At 39.9% G+C, this 19,953-nt stretch overlaps 1 protein-coding gene across 3 annotated transcripts in view; it reads right to left on the reverse strand.

The window, feature by feature from the left end:
- Positions 1-19,953, reverse strand: part of LOC122542166 (transcription intermediary factor 1-beta-like) — a 108,136-nt gene that overhangs the window by 51,470 nt on the left and 36,713 nt on the right. For all 3 annotated transcript variants that reach the window (XM_043679588.1, XM_043679587.1, XM_043679586.1), the window contains exon 2: positions 7,333-7,448. In XM_043679588.1, the coding sequence (XP_043535523.1) occupies positions 7,333-7,448 (116 nt within the window). The remainder of the gene's footprint in view (positions 1-7,332; positions 7,449-19,953) is intronic.

Below are 19,953 nucleotides of genomic sequence, written 5' to 3' on the forward strand. Positions count from 1 at the left end.
CCAGAGACCTGGGTTCAATTCCTGCCTCAGGCGACTGACTGTGTGGAGTTTGCACGTTCTCCCCGTGTCTGGGTGGATTTCCTCCGGGTGCTCCGGTTTCCTCCCACACTCCAAAAGATGTGCAGGTCAGGTGAATTGGCTGTGCTAAATTGCCCGTAGTGTTAGGTAAGGGGTAAATGTAGGGGTATGGGTGGGTTGCGCTTTGGCGGGTCGGTGTGGACTTGTTGGGCCGAAGGGCCTGTTTCCACACTGTAAGTAATCTAATCTAATCTAATCTATTCACCCAGAAGAAACCCATGCAGACACGAGGAGAATGTGCACCACACGCTGGAATTGAACTGGGATCCCTGTGAGGCAGCAGTGCTAACCACTGAGGGGCATAGATAGGGTGAACAGCCAAGGTCTTTTCTCCAGGATAGGGGAGGCCAAAACTAGAGGGCACAGGTTTAAGATAAGAGGGGAAAGATTTAAAATGGACCTGAGGGGCAATTTTTCATACTGAGGGTGGTTCGTACATGAAACGCACTGCCGGATAAGTGTTAGAGGTGGGTACAACCACAGCATTTTTTAAAAATTTGGATAGGTACATGGATAGGAAAAGCTTAGAGGAATATAGGTCAAACACAGGCAAATGAGACTAGTTTAGCTTAGGAAGCCTGGTCAGCATGGACAAGTTGGATCAAAGGGCTTATTTCCATACTCTTATCACTTTTGCGTTTGGGAAATTGGGAGTAATTTCACACCTCTTTGTCAGGAGTGTATCAGGAGATCTTTTACAGCCACCTGAGCTAGCAAGCTGGATCACACTTAATGTATCATGCAAAAGAGAGTACTTCCAACAGCGCAGCACTCTCTCGATACTGCACCACACTGTTAGCACAGACCTTTGTGCTCAAGTCCCAAAGTGAACTTCAAATGGTAACCATAAATGGCAATAAAATCAGACACCTAGAAAACAATACCCTCACTGTTGAAATGATGAAAGTCTAGAAGCATGTCCCATTTTGACCACATATGTCAACACCTGGATCAGTGTCAGGATATGAAAAAAAAAATCCTATACTAGACTGGAAACTCTTAGGACAAGGATAGCCAGCTTTCCATCAAGTATGTCCACATGAACCAGTTGCAACACATTGCTTGCTTCTGCTAGAACAGAAGAACCTGAAGGCATGGGTAGAGGGGCACGCATCAAAATTAGAGTTGGAGTAGAATATGCATAAAGATCAGTGAAAAATAAAATGTTCCAGATATGGTAGATCTAATGGAAGAGCCCAACTGTAAAAAGAAGTCCTAATCATTAGGTAATTTTTTCACATGACCAGCCAGTTACTGTGTCACAGGGAGCTTTCCCCATTAAGTTGAATTTACTCAAACTCCACGTGTCATTGGTTTTAAATGACATGGGAAGAGGCACGTAGCTCTTTGATTCAGTACTGAATCAGGTCTGTAATGGCTCTTGTGGCACAATGGTAGCATCCCTACCTCTGAAACAGGAGGCCCAGGTTCAAACCCCATGCTCCAGAGATATGTAATAATATCCTTGAATAGATCAATTAGAAAGTATCTGGAAACAGGTCCATCACAACCTTCAAAAAATTTTCAGTGAATTTGACTGTTCCCATCATCAATACTTAATTAAACATTGTTGCTCTGGGGTTTACCAAACTAAGCAGCACTTTGGATTTCCATAGCGCCCTTCTCAAACTCCGTTGAGTTATTTTTTATATTTATTCACGAGATGTGGCCTCCCAGGCTAGTTTACTGCCCACCCCCAATTGCCCAGTGGGCAACTAAGATTTAACTACATTGGTCTGAAGTCATGTAAGCCAAGGTAAGGGTGGTGGATTTTCTTTGCTAAAATTAGATAGATTTTTACAATCAACATGGCTGCCATCAGTCTTACTTTCAATTTTGATTTTTTAATTTAAATTTCACCATATGCCATACAAGGATTCAAACCCATGTCCCCACAATGTTAGTTATAAGTCCTGTGACAGTACCAGTGCACCAATGCTTTCCCTCAACCTGCCTGGTGCACACAAACCATATCTCCAGAGTGTTAGCCTGACCATTCTAGATTGGTACTCCAATGAAATTATTACTACAACTGTGCTTCCTCAAAGAGGTTCCAAAGTGTTTTAAGGACAATCAAGGATTTTGAAGGCACAGACATTGTTGCAACAGAGGAGCCCATCTCTGCAGTTCATGGGCTCTTGCTGTGCAATGAGATATGGTCAGATCACTTGTTTTTCTCCTTTAAATAGTCCTCAGTTTAGTATCTCACCCAAGAAACAGCATAAAATATATTTTTTAAAACACGCATTAGTGGAATAGCAAGATCTAACTATGAAGTTTGCATTAAATGTAGTGGAACCTTTAGGTGATGAGGGTAGATAATCAGCTGATCACTATGCTTCACAGTCGTCTCAGTTGCTGAATTATTGAACTGGGTTCAAATAAATTTGAAAAAACAGATCCTATTACAACACTGACAAATCTGTTCTTATTCTATTCATATCAGTGCTGCAACAGCCTTGTTTACAGACAAGTCTTTCTCAACCAAAAGACAGCAGTACAATTTGTGACACACCCACCTGGTTATAGGTTGGCATGACCATTATTTTGTGTGCCAATGCAGATTAATGGCAAAAAGCCAGGGAACAAATCATTTCCTACTTTTTGATGTGGTTTAACTGGATTGTTTTGACTCTACTTTTTACGCTGAAGGGAAACGTGAAATTATAGATTCCCTGTTGTGCAGATAGAGGCTATTTGGCCCATTCAGTCTGCATCAGCAGTCTGAAAAGCATCCCACCTAGACAAACCCACATTTATCATGGCTAGTCTAACTTCCCTACACATCCTTGGACACTACGCGCAATTGAGCATAGCCAATCTACCTAACTGCACATCTTTGGACTACGGGAGGAAACCACAGCACCCAGAGGAAACTCGAGCAGACACAGGGAGAATGTGTAAATTCCACACAGGCAGTCACCAGAGACTGGAATTGAACTAGGGTCCCTGCTAACCACTGTGCTGCAAGTTAAAGCTTAAGCATGTGTTTAGTGCCAAGTGTCACAAAGAGGGTTCATTTCCTTGTTTGCAAATTCTTGAAGTTAGTAGCAGTAATTTGGGTGATTTCCTAATCAGTTTGGGCCATCTATGTACTAGTGAGCCGCTGGAGAGGCCAAAAACATTTGAAACATTCAACTGGTGTACAGCCTCTCTTTAAAGTCAAGTTGTATTGACTTTACCAGAGGAGCTACAGTTCACTTCAAGCAGCACTCTGGTCAGAAGACAAGCAGCAAGTGCATTGGGAATTTACAGCACTTAAATAAATACTAAGATGAACAATGAAACCCCCAGCTCAGAATTCATAATCCCAATCGGCCCACAACTATAGTACTCAATTCAGCTTGTCTGGCTTGGCTACAACTTCAGTGATCTGCCTGACATTGCAGGTTGTGCAGTTTATCTCTTGCCTCACCCAATACTCAAACATGACAGCAATTAAGGGGTCTTAGCTCAATCCACAGGCCTGGAGTCAGCACTTCCAAAATGGAAAATAACCCCTAACTTACTCAGATGTATTCTGAAAAATAAAAGTCTCAAAAATCAGAGCAAAGAAGGAAACCACTTAAACCATCACCCAGGTGATGTACAAACTTTGATATATTTTGCCCTGTTACATGGGCATTTCAAAAAGAACAACACACAGACGTTTCAAATGGAGTTTTATTAAAGATAATCTTAATCTCCTGAGTTCACCATCAGTTGGGCAGCATCTGCAGAATAGTTACATTTGTTTTTATGTTTGACAAACAGTTGAGGTTAAGATATAAATACTTATTCCTAAATTTTAAGAAAACAACCAATAAAAAATATTTTAAATCGAACTTGACCTAAACAAAGTCACATTCCTGAACTGTCTACCAAAGAGTTTGCTGCTTAAGGTCAATGTTAAGCATCAGTTTCAGATCTGATTAAGGTAATCAATTTGTATTAAATACCATTAAAAAAAAAGCCAAAACTTGCATTTACATAGCACGTTTAACAAAGTATTTCACAGGAAGTTTGCGAAGCCACCTCAGAAGCAGTTGACCTGTACGTACAAGTGCATACAGGGAAAGGAGCTCAAATTCGATGTTCTGCAATCTGACGACATGGACACACAGAATGCACACCATTTTTTGACCTAGTGTCACTTTCACATGCTCTGCATACTCCAGTCGAGAGTGTGGTGCTGGAAAAGCACAGCAGCTCAGGCAGCAGAGGAGCAGGAGAATCGATGTTTCAGGCAAAAGCCCTTAATCATTCTCCAGCTCCTCGGATGCTGCCTTGCCTGCTGTGCTTTTCCAGCACCACATCTCTCAACTCTGATCTCCAGCATCTGCAGTCCTCACTTTCACTTCTGGATACTCCAGTGCTGATCTCCAATTGCTCTTGCCCGGTCCTGATCTGTCATCAATAGAATAAATCTCCCTTAGAGTGGCTCATGATAAATTGTATTTTTTAAAACTCATCTTCACTTTTTTTTGCCTTTGGCCCTGATGGTCTTTCCTTTTTTGGTTAGTTCCTATTTCTTTTCCTTTGGTTGTATTTTCTCTTCTCTTCATTTTTCTCATGCACTTGGATTCATTTGCATGTATTTTGGCAGGAATGGGGGGGGGGGGGGGGGAGTTATAAAAAAAAGAGTATACTGGGCACCAGTAGCATTTGCTTGGGCGGAAACAGACCTGATATTCCTTCAATTCATCCAGCTGTCACCTGAAGTTTCCGCATCACAAATAAAAGGGGTTTTCCCCTAAAATGGGGAAGCAACTGATCATATGTCAAAAGCAGCTCAAATTGAATCGGATTTCTGAAATGCAGAAGTAGGATTATTACTTCTTTAGTTAGACTAAAGGACAGTAAATAACAGGGGCTCCCCCAAAATAATGGGGAAATTCTTTTGGAGGTCCTTGGCCTGCAATTTAAAGGCAATGCACAACAAGCTTACAAGTGGGATTTTGAAATGCGACAGTATCAAGACTGGAGTCAGGTAGATACACCATAGTAACTAAAAGGATATGGGGGAGCAATTGTAGTGAGCTGATGGGGAAGAAATAAAACAGAAGCACTGAAATAAATCAGGGATGTATATTTTTGGAGAAGGCAAGGAAGAAAAAGGGTCTCCTACTTATGGGAAACATATGCATGGAGAAAACAAAATTGTGGTGCTGCTATAAAACAACTGTCACTAGGTAAAAGCAATGCAGCCACAGGATGACCAGTGACAGCCAAGCTGTCCAATCTACTTTCCAAATGTTCACACTTTACATTTCAAAACTGCAAGTGCAGGTTATGCCATAAACAGGACCAAGAGACATTACACATTCAGAATAAACTGACATAGGGATGACATTTGAGAAGAGTATTAGAACTTAAAAGTCAATTGACAAAACAATTGAAGAAAGATAGCTTGAGTGTTAATGATTTATTCAAATAGGTGCAACCAGCTTTGGCACGTGCAGACTTTTACTAAATTGAAGGTCTTTCTGTGTAGGACTTACAAGGTTAATGTGAAGCTAGTCATTAGGTTTCTAAAAAGTACAGATCTTTGAAAAGATTCCCACAACTGTAAAAGTGATCTCAAATCATTTTCAGCTCATTGGCCATACAGTCATGGGAGAGGAGATCGAGTGAAATAAAAGCCATATTACGGCAGGGAGATACTTTTCAGAGAAGGGTTGCTGAAACTGCCCAGAGAATAGCAAGTGTAGAAGGAAATAAATAATGCTTCCGTGTTGTATTGTTTTATTTGGTGAACTCAGTTTATTTAAAATGTTTAACTGAAACCACTCACTGCAATGAATTATTTGGCATTATAAAAGAGAGCTTTCATAATGCATGCTGAATTTAAAATTGGGACTCAGGCTTATGACGTTTTTAAATGTACTAGACTAGGTATCAAGCTGGCAAGGTCTGGAATAATTTGATATAAATAATACTACTCAGAGGATGTTAACCCCATCTTAATTATGTTCACCTTTCTATCACGAAGAAGCAACAATTGCAAAGTCTGATCAGTCAACTGGATTTTTTTGTGCACTCATTAAATTGGATGCCAGCTTTGAGGTGTTAGGAGTTATATGCTATAAATGAAACATCCTGAAATTGAGAATGTTAATGGCAAGCAAAACTAAAATAAAACCCAGTTTTAAATTCTTATCATTAGGTGACCAAAAGAATATTGAGACAGTTTGTTTTTAAGTGATGTTTCACATAGAAATAGTATAAAATTAAGTAAAACAGGAAATGTTATTTAACTCAAGAAGCTAAGAAAGTAAGTTAAAGTACTCTAGCTGTTAAAACACTGACTCTTTGTGGGGGCACTGCATGGTGAATTCTATTTGCCAAATATTGTGAAAGATTCTATACAAGGAGCTAACTGAAGATAATATACCCATTGAATGCATGTAGATAATCAGTCATTTAGGGATAATGTTACTCTTTGAAAAGTGCTGGCTTGAAACAAATGAAGAAAAAAAAATCTCTAAAATGAAATGGATGGATGTATTAATCAATTGTTTCACAAAAAATGGTTTGTTCAAGGAAATTGTTAGGGCTTTTAGCGGAGGGCAATCTCGCAATGATATGCTTTGTATAGACTATGGGGAAGTGCTTTTAAAATTGGATTACAAGTCTAGTGGTGCAAATTAACTGTTTCACTTAAAGAGGAAGGGACTCCATTACTTGTATTCTGGTATGTTTAATCAAATATGGATGGTGAGCCTTGAGTGGGGCTTCACTTGAGAACATACAAAACACTTGTGCTTGTAATGGCTCACTCTGCAAGAAATTGTAAGACTGAGTAAAGGTGAGCGTTCAAGAATGGAACAACTGATGTCAGATTAAACAGTCTGCAATTCCTGATTTTCTCTCTTTTCTTGAATAGCAGTTCTATAATTATTCACTTCCTCTCCATTTGGACTGTTCTAAAATCCATTGACGTTTAGAAAATCATAACCAGTGCTTTCAATATCTCCCATAACCGCCATGGCCAGGTAAAACCAGCCAAGTCAAGTTTGCTTTCTGTACTGTCAATGAATCAGTTGCAGGGACACATCAGGGCATAAAGCTGAAGGATTGGAAAGAAATTTTAGAATCTACCACTTGTGTTTTCTTCCACAGGATGCTTATTTAGCTCAATTTCAGTTTGCATCAGAAATAATAGCAACCATCCTACTTAGATAACATCAGCCAAAAAGCTGTGTAAGAACAAACTGCGCATTACAGGCTAACAGAAACTGCCTTTGGAAGTTTTCATAAAGTCGTACACTCTACCTGACTAACTTTCCTGTTCGAGCTGCTGTCCAATTCGCCAGTGTCCCTCAAAAAGTAATTCTCAATGATGTCCTTTATGTAACATTGCTGCCTGCATACTGGACAGCAAATGAGCCCTGAGAAAGAAAGACACACAATTCAGCAATTTTAAAAACAGGATTGCAAAATACAATAATTTAAAAACAAACTTTTTCCTAATCATTTCCGGTCAGCATCACAAGGACATGTGCTATGGTCAAAGAAACAGACAGTTCAAATGAGACATTACACAGATCTATCAACGGTTTCAATATGCTTTCAATATAAGTGAGTTCAGTTTAAAACTTTCACAGCAGTTAACTTGTCAAAGAGTCAAACTATTGATACAAAACCTCAGTCTCAAACATTTTTGACCTGTTCATGAAAAGTCTTCATGGCCTCTAAAAATGGTAGCATTTTTGGATAGAATTAATACATCTTAATAAATACTTTCCACACAGATTCCCAAATGCATATCCAGAAATAAACCATAATAAAGTCTCCAAGAATAACATCAGAAAAGTTAAAATTAGAGTAAGCAGACTTCAATTTTTTTTGTCTGTGTCTTAAAATGGAATTATGCAATTACTGAGTAACTTTGTGTTAGCAAAGATTTCAGCTTATTCACAGATGAGACTTTGGCACACCCATCCTACAAATGCTCCCCGCTGCCCCAAACTCTTCATGTATCAGTATCTGGCATGAGCGAGATGACAAAGATTTCCATTGCAGGTGATCAAAGAGGTTTCTTTGTTGGGAGTTTCTGTGATCTCTCAAGATCAGGAATACCTTGGGGATTACATGTAGAAATCTGCATTTATATCGTCCATGACATGGGCTATTGGTGTACCAAAGAAGATCTCAGATTAATGCATTTCTATTCCAAATATTGGATATCTATAGGAACCTAGGACTTAGGAGTAGTAAAAGCCTTTTGGCCCTTCAAATCTGTTCCATTATTCAAAAAGTCACAGCTGATCTGATTATGATACCAGCTGCTTTTTCCTGTCTGCACACCATAATGTTCAACTCTCTTCTCTTTCAAAAATCTAATTCAATTTAACCTTGAACAAAATTAAAGATTAACCTTCACTAACTTCATTGGAACAGAATATTACACTTTAACAACCCTCAGGGGAAAAAAACCTGTCAGAGATGTACAGCACAGAAACAGACCATTTGGTCCAACTTGTTCATGCTGACCAGATATCCGAACTTTAATAGAGTTCCATTTGCCAGCACTTGGCCCATATCCCTCTAAACCCTTCCTATTCATGTACCCATCCAGATGCCTTTTAAATGTTGTAATTGTATCAGCCTCCACCACTTCCTCTGGCAGTTTATTCCATGCACGCATCACTTTCTGTGTGAAAAAGTTACCCCTAGATCTCTTTTATATCTTTCCCCTCTCACCCTGAACCTATGTCCTCTAGTTCTGGACTCTTGAAAGGGAGATCTCATTATTTTTTAAAACTTTGTCTTAGTTTTAATCTTCCTTGACAAAAGGAAACATCTTCTTGATCTCATCTGGTACATGAGAGAATGTTTCAATAAGATCACCTCTTAATCTTATTGAATTGGCTACTGGAGGAAACAACCACACTCTTTGATGAAGAGCACATGAAAAGAAGCAGCGTGGAGGCCAATTAAAAATACCAAAAACTCTCAATTTCAGGTAGCAGCTCCAACACCTCTTGCTTCACCAGAATATTAATACATCCCTTTAATGCTGAAAGTGAGTTGTCAATTTAATCAACTTGATGAATCATCAGGTTTGCTGACATTGGTCTCCCATTTATACCATGAAATACAAAAATCCTATACCCTCAACTTCAGGATGGGACAATGGATTTCCTATTCAGTCCTCAACACATATTCTGATGGTGGTTGTTGTTGACGTCAATGATGAAGCACCAAAGTTCCAAGATTCTGTCTATGAAGCTAGAGTCCCTGAAAATCTTAATGTGGATACATATGTTGTCAAGGTTGAAGCTTTCGATGGAGATTCAGGTTTGGCATTCTAGATCTGGCATTCTAGTTTTAATCCTTTTCTTGTTTAGCTGGAGGGCAAATAAATCAAAATGAAAATAACAAATCGTTTTAGGGCAATATGGGAAAGTAAACAGTAATAAGTATTAAACAGTAACTATATAGGGATTATGGTCTTTTTTCAATTTCATGGACTATCATTTATGTTTGATTACTTTGATTAAATTACTTGTTATTCTAATAGGGGAGATAGTGATGTAATGATAACGTCATTGGACCAGTGATCTGGAACCCCTGGCTGATGTTCTAGGAACATGGGTTTGAAGCCCACCAGAAGGAAAATGCCGTTTTTGAATTCAATAAAAATCTGAAATTAGCGAAGGCCATCAACCACTGTCAATTGCTGTAAAAACCTATCTGGATAAACTATGTTGTTTAGGGAAGGAAATCTGTCATTCTTACTGATCTTCCAGTGATTCCAGACCCACAACACTGGTCAATTTGTTAAATGTACTATGTGCAATAAGGGTTGATCAATAAAAGAAAAGTTATCATATTCCTGCTGGATCCTAGGGCCGCTTACTCAGGAGAGAGAGACAACTGGTAGTGATTTAACCTGAGGGTCACCATGCCTTGGACAGTGGAAGAGGTCAAGAAGGAGAGTCTTTCATAGTAACCTCAGCCAGTGTAGGAATTGGACGCATGCTAGTAGCGTCACTCTGCATTGCAACCCAGCTTTCCGGCCAACTGAGCTAACCAATCCCCAAAGTAAAGTCACCAGTCGTACTGGACTACAGAGCTGCTCTCTTGTTAGAGAGGGATGACTGGTGGTCATTTACCCAGAAGGTCATATCATCTTAGGTGAGAGGAAAGGTTGAGAAAGAGGGTCCTTCATGGTAACCTCAGCCGTTGCAGGAATTGAACCCATGACTGTCCTCCAAGGCAAATTTCAGGATATGCAACAATGCAGAGCCACCAAGCAGATACTGATAGCCAAGTTTGGTACCAAGAGGAGGACCTCAACTGGGATCTTGGGTTCATGTCACACTACAGGTGACCCCACAAGCACACATACACGGACCTTCTCTCATACACACACACACACCGTCTCATAGGTATAAGCTCTGTCACACTCGCGCGCCCACACACACACTCTTCCACACACACACACACAAATCTGTGGGGCGAATTTACATTTGCAGATTTGTATTTGCACATACATTCTATTTTGTTCAAAAAGCACACAATCTGTATACAGTCCATGTGACATTTTATAAATTGCTACTTTGGAAATAGAACCAGTCTGACTCAAGGTTGGGATACAGACAGACTCTAACCTAATCTTTAATGCATTGTCTGAGCTGAGATGTCACCTCTCTCATTTTTTATACTGATAAAACTTTAAGTTGTCTTGGGACTGTGACTTGAAAGAAATTCTGGGATTTACAAATGAATCAATCGAATCCTGCCTTCCGATTCTAAGTGATTAAAGACTTAACAGCAATCTAGGTTTGTTCAATACATCACATCAGTTGTATGATACTTTGATCTTTTACTATAAATCCTGCGTCTTATGATCCTGCCCAACTAACTACATGATGAAGGAGCAGCACTCCGAAAGCTTGTACTTTCAAATAAACCTGTTCGACTATAACATGGTGTTGTATGAGTTTTAACCTTTGAATGCATTTTCAACCAAAACAAACAGGAGAGACATGTTTGCTTTGCAAATTGGGTTCTGATACAAGCTGGAGATAAAAAATTCTGACAGTCTCAAACCCAACCCCAATCAGTTTTTCTCAGGAGGCATACTGGTCACAAACACTTTAAGCAGGTATCATGACTTGATTTTAAAGAATTTTACTTGTAACTCTTAAAGGCTGGGTTTCCAGTGACTTAGGAATCAGAAGGCACCACAAGGTGCATCCATGAGGTAACTGTATTATGAACCAGAAGCAACAGGAATTTTCCCCTTGCTCCCAAATTTAACTTCACAGGCTCAATTATCAGATTTTTGATCTTTGAGTTCTCTGCTCCGCAATGATATCTCTGCTTTTAGCTGGGGTTACCATCTGTCCACCATTAAGTTTGCTCTCTTTACAGCCCAAATAATTGAAGTGGAATTTAGGGGCATATGGGAGGCATTTGGTGAAGAAAAGCAGGATTCCCACTGCCTGATGCCTGCCTTGTTGTAAGAACATAAGAACATGAGAAATGAGAATAGAAGTCAATCATTTGTCCCTATGGCCCAGCTCTGCTGTTCATTGTGATCATGGCTGACTTCCATTTTCCTGCCTGTTGCCTAAATCCTTTGATTCCCTGAAAAATCAAAATCTATCTATTCCAGTCTTAAATAGGTTTAAAAATGGGGCATCCATAATTCGCTGGGGTAGATAATATAAAGAATTAAAATTCCGGGAGAAGACATTTTTCCTGTTCAATTTTGAATGATAGACCCCTTATCCTCAGGTCCTGCCCCATGTTTCTCCATTCATCAGGCAGGGGTAGCAATCTGTCAGTGTTTGTCATGTCAGGCCCCTTTTTTATGGAATCATCTCTCATAACTGAAGGAGGAGTGATATAAAAGAGACCTAAGGGGCAACTGTTTCACGCAGAGGATGGTACGTGTATGGAATGAGCTGCAAGAGAATGTGGTGGAGGCTGGTACAATCGCAACATTTAAGAGGCATTTGGATGGGCATATGAATAGCAAGGGTTTGGAGGGATATGGGCTGGGTGCTGGCAGGTGGGACTAGATTGGGTTGAGATATCTGGCCGGCATGGACTGGTTGGACCGAAGGGTCTGTGTCCATGCTGTACATCTCTATGACTCTAAGTAAATCTTATGATTGAGTGTGTCCTGTGTACTGCGCAATTCTCTCAAAAGTGAATAAACTATCTTGCACGGATAAATTTGTGCAATTCACTGAAAGCCATCCAAGCTAGCTCCAGAGGCATTAGTTGCAGTCCATTCCAAATGCTCCTTCCTACAAGAAAAATCTCCCTTCTGGTGGATTTCACTTCAAGGTGGGATATTACCCCATTTGCGGTGCAGTGGCTTTGACAGAGCTCTCTCCACTGAAGTTTGATTTTGGGTAATCCAAGATGGAAGACGGGAAAAAATTGTGGCTGTCAGAGCTGCTTCTTTTTTGAGGTACCTTCAGTGTTGGACCAGATTTCCTCAAATTCTCGGAGCAATAATTACTGTTTTGTAAAATGTTGCATTGTTTTGAAAATTTGGGGAAATAAACATTGAAACAACAGCACTTTAAAAAGGAGGAAGAGTGACAGTATGGGCGGTGATGCAAAAGGAAAAAGAAATCTACACTGCTGTCTGGTTTCAAGTACCTATGGACATCTAAGAAAAATAAACAAACAGCGAAAAATCACAGCTGACCTTGGAGAAACCTGTGTGTGGGAGCTCACAGCAAGGGAGCAGCTAAGGGTTCAAGTCTATCCTTACTGTTTTACTTTTGTAAATCTACAATAGTGAATAGAGTGGATTTTTTGTTCAATTAAATGTTGTTAATGCGCTTTCACGTGAAGCGATGGAGGCTGGTACAACTACAATTACCACATTTAAAAGGCATCTGAATGGGTTTTTGAATAAGAAAGGTTTAGATCGATTTGGGTCAAATGGGACTAGATTTATTTAGGATATCTGGTCAGCACAGACAAGTTGGACCGAAGTGTCTATTTCTGTGCTGCGTATTTCTATAATCTATTTGCCATACAATATTCCATTACGTCCACACTTCTGGCAGAAATCATCTTATGAAGGGGTAATTTAAGTCCTCTGCTCAATGGTAATACCAGACAGCATCACTTTTACATCTCCAAGCTCCAGTCAAAACTGTAGAGCAATTCCAATGATCCAACAAATTCCAATTCTGTTTCCAATATTAAATAACAACATTTGCACAACTACAATATGACATCAAATGAAGCCTGGAATTATGTTTGTATGTTCTAGTTCAATTATCCATGCCCTATAACAATTCTTCACTTGAAGGTCACTTTTTGTCTTTATGTGCTTTGCAAATGCCACAGAACATCAGCATTAGATTAGATTCCCTACAGTATGGAAACAGGCCCTTCGGCCCAACATGTCCACACCAGCCCTCTGAAGAGTAACCCACCCAGACCCATTCCCCTACAATTACCCCTGACTAACACTATGGCCAATTTAGCATGGCCAGTTCACCTGACCTGTACGTCTTTGGATTGTGGGAGGAAACTAGAGCACCGGGAGGAAACCCACGCAGACACAGGGAGAATGTACAAACTCCACACAGACAGTGGCCAGAGGCTGGAATTGAACCCAATACCCTGACACTGTGAGGCAGCAGTGCTAGCCACTGAGCCACCTTTAACTTTTTAGTAACAACTAACATCAAAACATTTAAACTTGAGTCTGAAACATTTACCAAGTGGTTTGGGACATTTTACCACATTAAAGATGCTACAGAAATCTCAAAACCCAAAACATTTCTATCATTACTGCAACTTGCAAATCAGATTGAGCCAGCACTGTGGACTAAAGATGACAGAGACTCTTTCAGGCTTGATTTCAAAAAGGATAATGGCCAGAACTGATGTAAACCTGTACTACACGGATCTTCCAACGGACAACAGGAAATCCTAGATGTTCAAGTTTACTGCAGTATTCTCCAACTACAACTTTTCTTTAAGTTGCAGGAAAGACATGCTGGTTAGTAAGGGTACCAGCTGGCACTTGTTATTTTATTCAAATTAGCTTCACTGCAGTCTGCTTCACTTCTCCCTACCATGTCTTAGAGCGATCAAAGGTTGCCTCAAATCGGATAACACCGATTAAATTCTGCAACATGCACCAAACATTTCAGTCAAGAGACCAGGATAAATGGAAAACAGAAAACTGCTTAAACTGAACCAACACATCTGTTGGCTAATTCTAATATAGACACTGTGCAATTCAAACTTTGCTAAAATAAATGCACTTCTGTGGAGCACTGCATTTCCTAAAACAGTCCACCCACTCTGTACACAACTCCATGTACTCAATACTCAAGCTAAGTGATTATAGAGAATCTAAAATGAATGAGCATTTAATATAACTGGACAGCAAATGCAATGTCAATTTTCTTCCAAAGAATATTAAAAATGCAGTTAATTCCAAGAAAGAGTACAAGAGTTCCAATGCATACACTAATGCTCACTGTGCTACTGCTATCTGAAACATGGAACGCACAAAAAATGATGGGGAGCAGAGTGTCATTGTTTTATCCAGCAACAGCTGGTGATTTGTCCATTCTTTAAACCACAAAAGGATATTTACACTGAAGTAAAGAAACTTAAAAGCTTTTCCATGTTATATATGTGCACACTATCACTGAATTCAAATGTCTCATGTTCAGCGTTAGGGCAAGGGAATGGCAGTGACTTGAAAAAGATATATTTCAGATTGTAGAAAGTAGCAGATAACTGTGTAGCAACAAGTCCCATATTTATTGTTGAGGTAGTTTTTGCTTGTCAACCATACCACTTACCTTGGAAGATCCATAGTCAATAAGTATGCTCAAATAAGTTTTAAAATGCTCTTTTTCTGACAAGTTGGCCAATGTAACAGCAAGTGTAGCACTTGCTGTATGTGCCTTCTAGAGTGGAGCAAAGTCCTACAAGTAGCAACACAACAATGCTAGCTGTTGGCTGAGGAGATAAATATTGGCCAGAACTTAGAGGGAAGTTCCCTGCTCTCTGAAATATCACTCAAGGGTCTTTTTATTTCCATTTAACTAGGACAGATGGAATCTTGGTTTACCATTTTATCTAAACAACAAGAGCACTACCTCAATGGGATAACATGCTCAGGTATCTAGAGTAGTCTATAACAATCTAGTTCAAACTTTTAGGACTCAATGATATAAATACACATCACAGAAATGCAAACAGCTTAAACAGAGTGCCTCTAGATGACAGGGATTAAAAGATAAATGCATTTAAATACTAAAAGTTTTTCCATATACTGTATAGTGTTTATTAATGCTTTTAAATCAGAGAGTGTGGCTATCAAATGTTCCTATGCAGAAGACACCAACTAAACTGATAAAGGTCAAGTACCCAATTTTTTTTTTAAATTAGAAATTTCAGTTATTCCATGCTGGAAATATAGAATAATAGATACACAAGCACAGAAACAAAATTGCAAGTTTTCAAAATATCACTGGCAATGAGTATTGCCCCGAGATACAAAACTAACTAAACCAACCCAGATTCCCCACACATTTCCATTTGAAAAAAATGCTGTTTAAAACCCTCATCAAATCTAACGCTCTATGCTCATGTGTTCTGATTGAATAGGGCTCCTATCTGGTCTAAGGGATTTCCTTGTGTATATTTAAGGCCGAGATAGATTCTTGATCATGAGGGGATTCAAGGGTTACAAGTAAAGGGCAGGCAAGTGGATGTGAGAAATGTCAGATCAGCCACGATCCTGAATGGCTGCACAGGCTTGAGGAGCCCAATCCCGTTCCTATTTCTTGTGGACTTCTATAAATAGTTCACATAATTCATATCCAATACATTTTTCAACAGAACTGGAGTTAAAAGGCAAAGATATACTCACTGATATCAATCAGAATAATTAACAGATGTGCTAATATACCAATACAGTCTGAACATAGAAGCTGCTAAATCTTAGTTAATGAAAACTAGTTGGGTTTTCATGTTATTGCTGATGACCAGAAATATTATTCCTGTTACTGTGCCTGCTTTCAGCATCTTTGGCTGTTTTCTTGATGAATCTGCCTTGATCATAAAGTAGGAACTGGGGTTGTCCACTCATGACCATAGTATTCAGCTCTAATCACAGCTCCTCAATGAAACAATCTGTACAGGGATGCAGCAAGACCACTCAATGTTAAGACATGATTTTTCTTTTAATTCACTTGTGGGTCCTGGGCTAGTCCATAGCTGGCCTTTAGGTTATGTTGGTGAACTGCTTTCTCAAACATCGACTGTCCATGTGGTGTGGGTATATTCACAGTGCTAGGAGGGAGAGAGTTCCAGGATTTTGTCCCAGTGACACAGAAGGAACATTGGAATATTTATAAGCCAAGATGGAGAGTGGCTTGGAGGGCATCTTGCAGGGGGTGGTGTTTCTATGTATCTGCTGCCATTGTCCTTCTAAACGGAAGTATTTGTGGGTTCAAGCCCATGAATAGTAAGTAACCTTCATAACCATTTCATCTTACGATATCAGCTCTTGCCTTTCGACTTCCCAAATCCTACCCTTTAATTAAAAGGCACAAGTCATGAAAGTGATGGAATATCCCCCACATGAACAAATGCAGCTCTACCAAAACTGAAGAAACTCAACACCATTAGAACCAATGAATTCACTTAATTCAATGTAATCAACTCATCAAAACATTCTCGACATACACCAGGGTATCATACCTGCACTACGTATCATTTATAGACGCATCATCAACTTGCCAAGGCTTCTTAGACAACACCCCTTGAACCTGTGCTCTCGTGCTTAGACGAGGGTGGTCAGAGCAAGAGCATGGGAGCCCAATTATTTCAGACTCACACAGCTTCCTGACCTGGAAATATAACACTGCTCCTACATTACTGCGGAGTCCTGCACTACGTATCATTTATAGGCACATCAACAACTTGCCAAGGCTTCTTAGACAACACCCCTTGAACCTGTGCTCTCTTGTGCTTAGACGAGGGTGGTCAGCAAGAGCATGGGAGCCCAATTATTTCAGACTCACACAGCTTCCTGACCTGGAAATATAACACTGCTCCTACATTACTGCGGAGTCAAAATTTTGCTACACACTCTGCAACAGCACTTTCACTATTAAGATTGCAGCAATTCAGGAAAGCAGCTAATTAATGAATGCAATGAGGACTAGGCTCTTCACCACAGTTATGAAATCCCTCTTCACAACCAACCCCAATCAGGATGGTCTGAGGTCTTCCCACTTCAGCCTTGAAAGAGAAGCCTGAACAGTGCCCAGGCTGCCACCATCCTCCTTTGCCTGGTTCCTTCTCATTTTGAAGCTTCTCCTTTAACTTGTATCACTTTTCTGACTTGTATAAAGGATGTGGCCACAGGTACTCACATGGATCCCAGTTATGCCTGTTGCTTTGCAGTAGAACATTCCTACTTTGTCTGTAATTCTCTCTGTTACATCACTGATAGTGTTGCTTTCAACTCTTGTTTAGTAAGCTTCATATTGACAGGTAGGAGAGATCACATTCAGAGTGACAGACAGCTTGAGTGAGTGTACAGTCAGAGGCAGCACAGGGAAAAGGCACTTTATGCTTGCTTTTGTTTTTAAGCTGATAGTTCGTAAGGATTTTTTTTATAAACAGGATAAATTGAAGCCCAGGATCACGGGCCCAGTACAAAAGAATGATATTGCAGGTATTCATTAGTTTGAGATAGCTACTAATTCAACTATTATAGGTTACTTTCAGATTTAGAATTAACAGGCTACCAACTAAAAGAACAGTATGAAATTTTTAAGAAGCAAATTAAGAACTAAACAAATAAAATAGATATGCTGGCCCAGGTGGTGTATTGTAATGACATAATATGGAAGCTGTTGGACCCTATTGTGGTTCATAATGAACACATCTGTAGCAAATGTCAGCTCCTTGAGGAACTCCAGCTCAGAGGTGATGAGCTAGAGGCAGAGCTTTGAATACTATGAGACACAGTGTGGAGGGAGAGGAGTTTCCTGGACACTGTTTCAGGAGGCAGTCACAGCCCTTAGATTAATGACCTCGAATTCAGTCAGTAGTCAGGGAGAGGAGGGTGGGATTACCAGTGAGGTAGATAGAGGGATCCTATAGGTAGTCCTGAAGGAGTCCCAGTCCCTGAGCATGTATAACAGGTTTGAGGTTATTTCACCCTGTGTGGATGAAAGCGGGGACTGTATGGAGGATTAACAAATTAACCATAGTACTGTGGTACAGGAAACCATTCAAGAGATGGAACAAACTAAAATATGTATCTGTAACCCGGGATAGTTAAAAGTTAAAAATCGTAACGCCAGGTTATAGTCCAACAGGTTTATTTGGAAGTATCAACCCATTCTAAAAGATGAAAGATTTTACAGTAATCTAGGCTGTTCAATATATCATTTCAATTGAATGACACTGTAACCTTTCGCTTTAAATTCTGTGTCTTATAATCCTGCGCCACAGCTACCTGAAGATGGAACAGCTCTCCGAAAGCTAGTGCAGGTACACAATCCTTTATCAGAAACCTTTGGGCCAGCTAGACTTTGGAATTTTCAAATTTCGGAATAAGTGACAGTTTAACGGTGAAATAAAAGAAACTTACCAAACCGCAGACACACCTATGACTACCACGAGCCCAGAGACAGAACTGACGCCTGCCAGTGGTGGCAGGCCACCAGGTCACGAGTGACATGGGTTGACTGTGGAGTTGGATTAACTGTTTGCATACCAAACAACATTACAGAGAAAAAAATCTTCATGAAGAAACCTCGGATTTCGGATAAAGGATTGTGTACCTGTATGTCCAAATAAATCTGTTGGACTATAACCTGGTATTGTGTGACTGTTAATTTTGTCCACCCCAGTCCAACACAGAGATAGTATAGTCAGGAAAATAGCAACTATTCTCTTTAGCCAGGATTGAGGGTCCCGAAGGCTGTGTTGCCTGCCTGGTGCCCTGATTCAGGGTCTTTCACCTAGGCTGCAGACAAACTTGGACCTATTCATCATCAATGTCTCCTCTACTACCATTAGCACACCCTTTGCCTTTTGCCCTGGGCACCCTCATCATCTGTCCCACTTGCACCACTCAATATGCACCAATTTTGTCAATAGCATAGAAACCATTTTTCCAGCCCCCTTCTGTTCTGAATGAGATTCATATTGGGCTCAAACTGTTAACTGTTTCTCTTTCCAAATATGCTGCCAAACTTGCTGAGTTTCTCCAGTATTTTGTATTTATTTCAAACCACAAGGATGCACAGTACTTTGTTTTTAACATTCACCGACTGAATGTTTGATAGCCCTGATGGTGCATACAATTGTCTCCATTGGCAGTAGCCCTGTAAAATATTTTAAAAATCACAATAACCGGGCATAAATCAGAGTGCAGTTTTTCCCCAGCTCATACATACATGAAAATGCAACTTTACAGTTTGGAGACTAATGTGATTTGTAAGCTAGAACCGCACTGCCGAGGAGGTTAGATCACATTGGAATAAAAGCTGCCTTGATAGGCCAACTGATGCCAGAAATCCAGAGGAGTACAGAAGGAATTGCATTTAGCTCAAAATAAGGAGCCGACTGGGAATGCAGCTTTATACGGAGCTCTGCTACATTCTGTATTATGTTAATTCACACAGCTGCAATTCAATTACCTAACATATGCTGTCTCAACTGATCAACCGCTAAAATCAACAGGATGATCTGTGTCAATTAGTTACATGAGTTGGAAATAAATCTCATGCGTCAATGCACCAGATAAAGCTAACAGTATGAGCTACGTGTAGCTCCAGATCAAACCTTCACTGGTTTTCACAGGTCTTCAAGGTTTAAGGTTCTGACATCCAAGCAAATGAACACAGCAGGAATTAA

The sequence above is a fragment of the Chiloscyllium plagiosum genome, chromosome 39 (assembly GCF_004010195.1).
Source record: "Chiloscyllium plagiosum isolate BGI_BamShark_2017 chromosome 39, ASM401019v2, whole genome shotgun sequence".
Classification (NCBI taxonomy): Eukaryota; Metazoa; Chordata; class Chondrichthyes; order Orectolobiformes; family Hemiscylliidae; genus Chiloscyllium; species Chiloscyllium plagiosum.